General features: G+C 36.7%; 2 protein-coding genes across 2 annotated transcripts; one reads left to right on the plus strand and one right to left on the minus strand.

The window, feature by feature from the left end:
- Positions 1-2,260: 2,260 nt before the first annotated feature.
- Positions 2,261-4,648, minus strand: LOC117631365. The gene is made up of 6 exons (XM_034364477.1): positions 4,351-4,648; positions 4,042-4,095; positions 3,722-3,935; positions 3,032-3,317; positions 2,875-2,952; positions 2,261-2,571 (listed from the first exon to the last, which is right to left on the minus strand). The coding sequence occupies exons 3-6, from the start codon at positions 3,931-3,933 to the stop codon at positions 2,521-2,523; spliced, it is 627 nt and encodes a 208-aa protein (XP_034220368.1). The 5' UTR covers positions 3,934-3,935; positions 4,042-4,095; positions 4,351-4,648; the 3' UTR covers positions 2,261-2,520.
- Positions 4,649-7,615: 2,967 nt separating this feature from the next.
- LOC117633032 (arabinogalactan protein 14-like) lies at positions 7,616-8,437 on the plus strand. Its single transcript, XM_034366703.1, has one exon. The coding sequence runs from the start codon at positions 7,801-7,803 to the stop codon at positions 7,981-7,983; it is 183 nt and encodes a 60-aa protein (XP_034222594.1). The 5' UTR covers positions 7,616-7,800; the 3' UTR covers positions 7,984-8,437.
- The last annotated feature ends 1,322 nt before the right edge of the window (positions 8,438-9,759 follow it).

Raw genomic sequence — 9,759 nt, forward strand, 5'->3', positions numbered from 1 at the left:
TGCAAAGATTAGTACAAGCTCAGTGCACCAAGAGTCGGATGAACTTTGCAGTGACTAAGAACTGAGTAAAGAAGTGCGTTTCAGAGACGTGCACTGATGTGAGATGTTCCCCCCGTTGGCTTTTCTGTATATCATTTGCGTCTGCCAGCGTGGAAAAGGGCCTTCGGGGTTTTTGTAATTGTATTTGTACATACAATTGATAGTTTTGCATGGAATGAATATAGTTAAGATCTTGTAAATGAGAAGGAAAATAGGAAAGAAATAGGAATATTTAGTTCGAGGGAGATATAAGGTAGCAAATGTAGCTAGGATTCTTTCTTGTTTCAGCTGCAGTTTTGAGGTGCCATGTAATTGGATTGGAACCATGGGTCAAGTGTACAAAATATTTAATTATTTCAACATGAACGACATTATCCAGCTTCATTTTAATCCAATGTAATGCAAGTTATATTATTTCGTTTATATATATATATATATATATATATATATTACTATTAGCATGCATATGGGAGAGGGAAAGAGGCTTGACTCATAAGTACTGCTCAATCACACTCGAATATGGGAAGGAGGAAATATAATATTTAAAACGTATAGCCGCACGGCTATACTATTTAAATACTATTTAAACGGTATAGCCTGGTAAACGGTATAGCCGGTCGGCGATATTTTTTAAATATATTGGAATATTCAAATAGTATAGCCACTCGGCTATACTTTTAAAATATAATAAACGGTATACCTTTTAAATGTGATCGAATATTTAAAGCGTATAGCCGCGAGGCGATACTGTCAAAATATAATCGAATATTTAAACAGTATAGCCGCTCGGCTATACTATTAAAATATGTTTATCCCAAGACACAGATGCGCTATTCTGTTGCTGTCCATGGTCAATGGCCATGTGGAGTAATGGATGCTCACCGAGATTCTAAAATGCTATGGATTTTGTTTTTCCAGGAATTTTGTTTTTCCAGGAAGGATGATGATTGGAGACTTTCTCAGGTTGTTTATATCGTTGGTCTTCTTCTTCTTGGGGCCATATCAGCTGTTATTGTTGTAGTTGTTAAACCTTGGACGGTAAGAGAGGACTACTTTCTTGCCCTCGATTGTTTTATATTTCAGAGGCAGAGGCAGCTCTCTAAAATGCTTCTTTTGGCATTGCAACAGATTGGGGTGGCATTTCTTTTACATGAGCATGCATTACTGGGAGAGCATTGATTGTGAGTTGAATACAATATATTTGAATCAAATTTAGATGCTCCAACTAATATTTGATTCCTTCTTGTCTGTACTAGTTCTGCAGCTTCTTGATTTTGTGTTACGTGATGTTTGGTGCAGGATCTTCTTTCACCTCCTATTGTTGTTTATTCTCCGAGAGTTCTCCCTGTCTGTGTTTATGATGCTCATGCAGATTGTGGAAAGAATGTCAGGTTTGTTAAATACTGTGTATTTCTTATCTCCTTGTTTCAGTGTCGATATTTGATATGCATGCAGTTTAGTTTGATGATTCATGTGTGTTTATATCTCATATTTGGGATTTGTATTCCGTAATAGTGCCGCATTTCTTGTGCTCTATGGGATTGCATTGGCAACTGAGGGCTGGGGTGTCGTAGCGAGTTTGAAGTTTTTTCCTCCATTTGCTGGTGCCTCTGTGTAAGCAATTACTCTTGTTGTAGCCTTTGGGTTTGCCTTATCTCGCCCCTGCTCGACTCTCAAGGTTTGTGTACTGTTCTACAATATATCATTACTGAAGATGTATTAAGCTCCGCAGCTGTTTTGGTTGGAGATCCCACCATTATGCGTGATAGGGCAGGAAATTTTGTGCTCCCTAGAGCAGATGTCATGACATTGAGATCGCTTAAGAAATGAGGAGTTAGTTGCAGGCTCATTCTTCTGCAGAAAGAGAGAGCGGCTTGCCCCTTTAAATATCCAATCCAAGGAACAAGAATCTTTATACGTATTATAAAGACCTTGGAAGTCAGTACGTATTATATCTTATCACAATGCAACTATGGAATCGTTGGAATCAAATGCGTGCATAGCAAAACAAATAGAATGGTTGCTTGGTAATATTTTCGCCAAAATGGTTTAAGCTTTCTTGGCATGTTTGGGTTTTGCATGTGTTTTAAGTGGCTTTGGTAACAATACAACCATTACTTATAGCAAACAGATCAACTGATTGCCAGAAGATAAGGTGACCATGATAAGTTGTCAACTACGCAAGCTGCAATGCACTTTACAAGCTTGCAGTTCTCGGAAATGAAGAGGATAAATAGATACATTTTTTTAAAAGGAAAAGCGGCGATCATGGAACTAGGGAAGATGATGAAATATATTTTCCAACTCTCAAAAATGCCAAAGCAATTATACATAGACAACCAAGGGATTAGGGTACAGAGATTACACCATTTCTAACTACTTCTTTTTCCCGGCTTTGATCTCTGTCCCTAGTTGCCTACTCCAGTCCTATAACTATCCAAAAAAACTGTATCTTCCTGCCCTTGTTCTTATGTCTCTCTCTCAGTCTGAATCACTATCCATACTTCCCATGGCCTTCAATCCTCTGGGTCTCTGCATCATAATGGAAACCCAATCACATACCCTTCTTACAGATTTGCATAGTTAACGCAACAGAACTATGGCTCTCTTTGGCTGCTAGGAAACTAAATGGAAAAGATAAAAGAACACATAACATTTCAATTTGATACACAATTTTGAGGACAGTTCTCTCAGGTCCCCAACATTTAAAGTCATTTGAGATTTCAAAACCAAATTTCTTCGCATCCCAGCAACCAAACAGAGCCAAGCCAAGCATTCAGGATAGAACAAAGAAGGTAGCAATTAACTAAATTTTGCATAAGAGAGACAGAATACCTTCTTTGAAGCCTTCTTCTCCCTCACTTCATACCTCTCCTGGCACAAATCTGATAACCATACACCTGGCATTACCAACTGCACACAAAAGTGAGAATAAGTCACACCCACATCACTAACTCTCTCTCTCTCTCTCTCTCTCTCATGAACAACTTACAAGTAAGCTTTTTTGGAGCAGCTTTGCTCTTTTCTTGGGCCTTTGAGGTAGCTTACACCCTTTCATAGCCATGAAATCCTCTTCCTTTTCTTTACTAGACAATGATAGAAACAACCTTGGCCACACATGGCCTCCTTTGTCATCCCTTGCATGACCAGGATAATCTAATCCTAACACCTTCCCATTATCATCCAAGCCTATTGAACCCCTTGTTGTGTAATACCGATCTTCCTTCTCCGGTGAAGTAACAAATAACTTCCCACTATTCATCGGCGAATCTGAATTCCTGCAATCAAAACATAACCACTTGGAATACTGTTGGCTCTATTCCCTTCACAAATAGTCTGTCTGGTTGAGAATTGTGTGAAAATAAAGTATTGAAACCCGGATCTAATAGTATCAGCAAAAACACCAACTACACAAGTCCCATATGATTCTAGGATTGATCAATTTTTCTCATTTATTTATTTTTGGGAAGGGACCTTTCAAAGCATGAACTCTTTTTTACATTTGCTAAACCTCATTAAATTTCTAAATTCAGAGAAAAGAAAAATAGAATAACACACACGTTCTTAGTTCAACAAAAGCTGCTTCAAACCAATCCCAATCATCAAATTTATTGCATAGTTCAAGCTTCGGAAAGTTAGCATATTTGTTTCTTATTTCAATTAAAGCATTAATGTTTCTTACTTGTCGATGCGCTGGGGTAGTGGAGCGGGAGACTCTTTCTCGGCACGAGAAGCGATTTTCTTCTTCCTCAAACAGTCTGACGATTTGGTGTTGCTCAAGCTTTGGTCTTTCTTAACCTTCGCACATCTAAGCCTCTTTCTGTTCCCCCATTGCAATACAAAGTCTGACTCTGTAGCTTTGGACTCTCTTTGGCTTTTCCCTTCTTTTTCCATTTCTGAAGAGATTACCCATTTGAATTTTACTTAAAAAACAATAGAAAGCGCGAGAAAATAAAACAAAGTGGAAGAAAATTTCCCCAACATGTAGAACTGAAAACTGACCTCAAGATCTAAGGAGATAACTGTTGAAATGAATGCAATTTATCTCAGGCAACCCTGCATTTTCAGTGGATTTACGATGACCCAAAAACGAATTAGATCGACAACAATATCAGAGTAATCCTCTGCTCTGTTTGGTTGTTGAGAAAGTATAAAAGAAAAGAAAGCAAGGAACCCAATTGGATTTAGGACCAGTTAATCTTAATTCCATTGAATCTCTGGGTTTGTTTCTCTTTTTCTTCGGAACCAAACAGAACATGAAAGTTAAACAATTAAAAAAAAGGAGAGATTTGAAGGAGAAAACTTAATTACATAGCGATAGCAGTAGAGCAGTAGGCCAGCAGCAGAGACAGAAAAGAGTGAAGAAATTTGCCCTCAAATTTTCTCCAGAATAACGAGAAGAAGAAAAACTGAACAAGAGTGTATGTTGGTTTTTATCTCTGAAAGGCCAAGAAATCAAAAATCGGCGCTTTCTTTGTTATCTCCACACTCAAAGCTCTGAGAGTCTCTCAGTTTCTCTCTCTCTCTCAGAGGAGCCTCTGTTTCTTTTGGTTTCACCCTACTTTATTTTGATTTGTTTTTGTTGCCCCTCCAATCACCAGAGTATAGTATAGTCTCTATTCTCCATTAGTCGTCATACACTTACCTATACATCTATAAAACGATCCTAACCGTCAGATAGCAAATGGAGGGTCAGATGGGTTTCCTTCAAGTGTCTGAGCTTTTTTATTTTATTGTATTTTACCCTATGATCCTTTATTTTATTATGCTAACAAAATAATAAATAGGATGGGTAGGGGGGCTGAAGCTATTGGCCTTGAGAGACACTTTCATGAATGGGGATAACACTTTTTATTATTTTCGGTCAATAATGTAATGACACGCTAAATAGTTTTTTAATATGTCATTGCATTATTGACTAACAATAACAAAACAATGATATCTCTATTACAAGAAAAAATTTCTACTTGGCCCTGTTGCTTCAACTTGTGGTCGTGGAGTTGTGTATCATTGGCTCTATGCACTCGTACTATATAATAGGTCACGTTGATACTGAGTTATAGGCTTGTAAACCAAATTACAATGCCTATATCTCATCCGAGTTAGATCCTACCTCTCCTACTGTATATAGGCAGCCTTTATTTTGGGTTTAGAGTGTTTAAAAGAAAGCAAAACAACAGACGTGGGTTAGATTCGTTGATCAGGATAGTTTCACTCCTCTTATGCTTAAATTAGAGCCCCCTATGTAAAATAGATTAATTTAGAATAATTTAGATTATTGCTTGTATAAAAAGTTAAAAATAAAATGAATAAGGCAAGGGCATCTCACTATACTATATTAATCCTGTCACTTGTCTGAACGGAGAAAATTGAAGGAACCGTAACTGGTAAGTGGACGAGTAAGTAGTTGAAGCGAAAGAAGAGGAAGTACAAAGTACAGAAGAGTTGAACAACACCACAAAGCAAAAAGCTGTTACACTTAAATCAGCCCAACCCAATATGAATATGAATATGAATTCCAAGAAGCCCCCAGCCCAATAATATTGACTATAGAAAAGGCTTGTTTGACAATTAATTTCGTCCCAAACACTCACACTACTACACAAGTATATATAATAATAATAATAATAATAATAATAATAATAATACAGTCCCTTTTTATTGAGAAATTATTCAAATAAATATATCAGTCCCTTTCTATTGAGAAATCCCTCAAATACACCTTTTAGAGTCCCCTACGAATTTTTTTTCAATTGTGTCCTACAAAATAAATGAACACGGTGCTTCAAGAAAGTACTAAATTTCAATAATTCAATTAAGTGGTCAAATGATATCAGATTCAAGTGAATTTTTGTAGAGATGATCTTTAGATGAGTATCTACAAAATAGATTATTTGGATTAGTGAAGTACAATACGGAGTGAACCCTACAAGAGTGTCCCTCAAATAAACTTATTTGAAAGATCCCTAAACCGAAGCTCCATATATATATATATATGTTGAACAAAATTATAATATGTGCAATCGTCCACATTGCACACCTCCAACAACGAGTGGTTCAAAAACTAATAGCATTAATGTTTTTTGTGATAAAATTTTATACATATTGAGCTTTATATATGATTAAGGTAGAAATAATATCGTCAATCTCTTTAAATCTTAACAAGAATCTCGTGTTATTTAATATATTAATTACCTTGCAAGCCAAAGCAAAAGGAATTAGCTGCTATACATACAATGTAAAGTGCAAATTAATCTCAATGTTACCAACCAATTGCAAGTTAACAACCGAAGAAAAACTCTCTCTCTCTCTCTCTCTCTCTCTCTCTCTCTCTCTCTCTCTCTCTCTCTCTCTCTCAATGGTTGGTTTGTTTGTTCCACCCAAATAATCAACCCCATTAGTTCCATGTTCGTTTTCATAGTACAAAAAGTCTACAAGTGTTTTGAACTCTTTCATATGCTAGGAGTTGGAGTTGGAGTTGGAGCCACCTAGCACAATACTCTTAATTACATATATATATATATATTGGCCCCAAATAATTGTGTGTGATAATATATATGATCATCAGAACTTAAATATGATTCCATTCCAATACTCAACCTTATAATTAATAAGATAATTTGAAGCTTAAATTTAGACTTTGGTAACATTACACATTCAAAAAAGAAAAGAATGGAATGAAGCTGAAATAGACAATACACCAACTCAGCCGGTACAAATTAGGTGACCCATCTAAATTATGAGCCAGCTATAGGCTATGGTTGCCCACTGATATTGCAGGACCACAAGCAGTTCCAATTTCCCTTTCATTTGGATTTTAAGCTTAAATTTTACCTCTTGTATCACTTGACTTGACTTCCACACCCCAGCTCCTCCACCCCATTAATGTCCATTTAAATTCCTTCCCTCATGTTAAGGGATTGCATAAATAGAGATGGGGAATGAGGTTGCTTTATATGTTATGTCTTTCCTAATTCTATATCAAAAGCATCCACATTACTCTTACTAAAAATAACCAGGAGCTTTAGTTGCGGGATAGAGATAGCCGGACAACACCACTAGTCATGTTTGTTGATTGGCCGGTCTTCTCTCCTGCAACTAAAAGAAAGAAAATACATGTAGTAATAGAAGCTAAAATTGCATACCAACTATTATAACAATCCACTGAGCTATTGTTAAAGAAGCATAAACAGCTCATCACCTCTCATTCATTCCTACCAAATTCAAAATAAAACCAACCAACAAGAAAGCAAGACATTCACTCATCATGAGCACATAAGGCATGAACATGAACTTAATGAATAAACTAGTAAAAAGAAAGTGCAAATTTTGTATACAAAAAAGCCAAGAACAGTAGTTAAAGATTCTAAAGAAGACAGCAAAGGTGGGTAGGGACCCAGAGGCAAAGTGACAGCTGTATGGCAAAATGCCAAAGCCACCCTGTCAAGTGTCAACTTCATCTCATCAACCCCCACAACGTTCACTTTGGGGTTTCGGGCAGTTCAGCCTCCTTTGAAAATTGAAAATTAAAATCTGCAAAAACACCTTTGAAATTGAATCTCTCTCTCTCTCTCTCTCTCTCTCTCTCCCTCTCCTCTCTCTCCTCTCTTTGAGTGTGTATATATACCCCTACCACCCACACTATTGTTCTTACAAAACTCTGCCTCTCTCTAACTAGATAGCAAGTGCAGAGCCAGAGCTTCTTTCTTTCAATCTTTTTTCTTTCTTTCTGAAGTCTGAGTTTAAGTGAAGCAGCTAGAAATGGAGGCAATGAAGATGAATGCTTTTGTGGCTTTGTTGGTGGTTGTGATGGTGGCCTTGTCTGGCGTTCAAAAAGTAGCTGCAGCTGATTCTCCAGCACCAAGCCCAGCTTCTGATGCCTATGCCTTTGTCCCCACTTTCTTTGCATCTCTAGCAGCTTTGGCTTTTGGGTTCTTCTTCTGAGCTCATGACTGCATCTTAGGTTCATTTGATGGTTGCTTGCTCATTTCTCCTAATCTCTCTCTTTAATCACTTGTATTGAGTGTTTAATGAGAGGGAGCAAGGGGAAGAGAGAGGGAAAATGGGTTGGGATTTTCTTTTATATTATTTGGGAATTTCAGGTTTAAATTTAATTATTTATTGTTGATGTTGGGATTTGTTTGGGTGTGATTGATGTGTTTGTTGGTGATTTTGTATCATATATGATGTATAATTAAATGTTAATTTTGTCTAATTTTGTTTTTGATGGGGGAATATGTCTATGGGATGTTAAATTTAGGCTAATAATAAGGAGATCATGGGGAAGAATATGAATGTGATGTACTGCTACTTGTACTAGTGGTGGATAGATTTTCTCTCTCATTGTATCTGTGATTCATTGGTTTGGTAGTAATAAATTCCATTATTCTTCTATATATATATATATATATATATTCTTGTGTCTGTAATATTTCTGAATGGTTTTTCAGTTTCACCATAAGAAAATAGAAAAGGATAAAGGGCATTGGTTGGTTCTGGTTCTCTCTCTCTCTCTCTCTCTCTCACCTCTCCCTTGGTAGCATCCTAGCGTCATGGACAGGTAGTCCTGTGATCAAGATTCAAGAGGAGGCTTGAAGTCCCTCTACCTAAACCATGTACTTTTGTCACTTACCAAGAAAAACAAAACCAATCGATCAAAAAAACAAAAGAAAAGACAAGTTTGTGTGGGTAGCCTTGCTTTTCGAGAACAGCCTCAGATATTTTTGTATTGTTGTGTTCCAAATGAAATTCTTCGTATCCATGAATGAATAAAATGACTTGATGCCTAAAATATCTTATATCTTTTGTACAATAATTTATTGTATTGTATGCGTGTGTTTTGTCTTCAATACAAAGGATATATTGTAAATTTCGAAGGAGGGAAATGGAACACAACTAAACTAATTGATGTCTGCAACTGCAACTTATTGTAGTGTATGTGTGTTATTATGTATGTATCATTGACAAGTAGGGTTGGCTACCCATAAATCATCTTAGGCATACTAGACACACACACACAGAACCCTCATATTCAATCAGTTCAATCAATCAATCAAGAAAGAAAAGAAAGAAAGAAAGAATGGTAGGGCCATAATTGACATATGGAAAATTGCTTTTCCAAAGTTAGGCAAAGTGGAGGAGTTAGAAGTCTGTCGTTGTTAGTGTAATTAAGATTTGATTAGATCCCAATAGGATAGTTTACCAGTTTAAGTTTCCCAGTGCTCTGCTCACTCACTCACTAGTCACTACTAGTGTTAATATTGCCATAATCACTTTGATCTAAATTCAACCACCGCATCCGCACATCCGCTTATTCACCTTCTAGAATCTACTTTCTATTACATTTGTATCTTCTATAGGACAAGTGCTACGCTAGCATGATATGATTTTGTTCAAGAATTAATGTTAAATGTGGTCCATTAATTTCATTTAATTTAATTTAATATAATTCATGAGAGAATGAGATTTAAAATTAGTGAAAATGAAAATACCTTAAGGACGAAAGACGACTAGACGGAGGAGTTTAAATCACGGAAGATCTTCACCCAACTTCGTCCCAAAATCCACCTGTTACCAAAGTTTGGGCCCAATGTAAGCCCATAAAGTTCGCTAGTAAGCAACAAAGTCAACCCATTTCAAATTTGAGCCCAACTTAGGCCCCTTAAGAAAACTGGGGCCCAGGAAGTTGGGCCATACAAAATTTGGACCGGTAAGTTGGCC

Source organism: Prunus dulcis, chromosome 6 (genome assembly GCF_902201215.1).
Source record: "Prunus dulcis chromosome 6, ALMONDv2, whole genome shotgun sequence".
In the NCBI taxonomy this organism is placed as follows: domain Eukaryota; kingdom Viridiplantae; phylum Streptophyta; class Magnoliopsida; order Rosales; family Rosaceae; genus Prunus; species Prunus dulcis.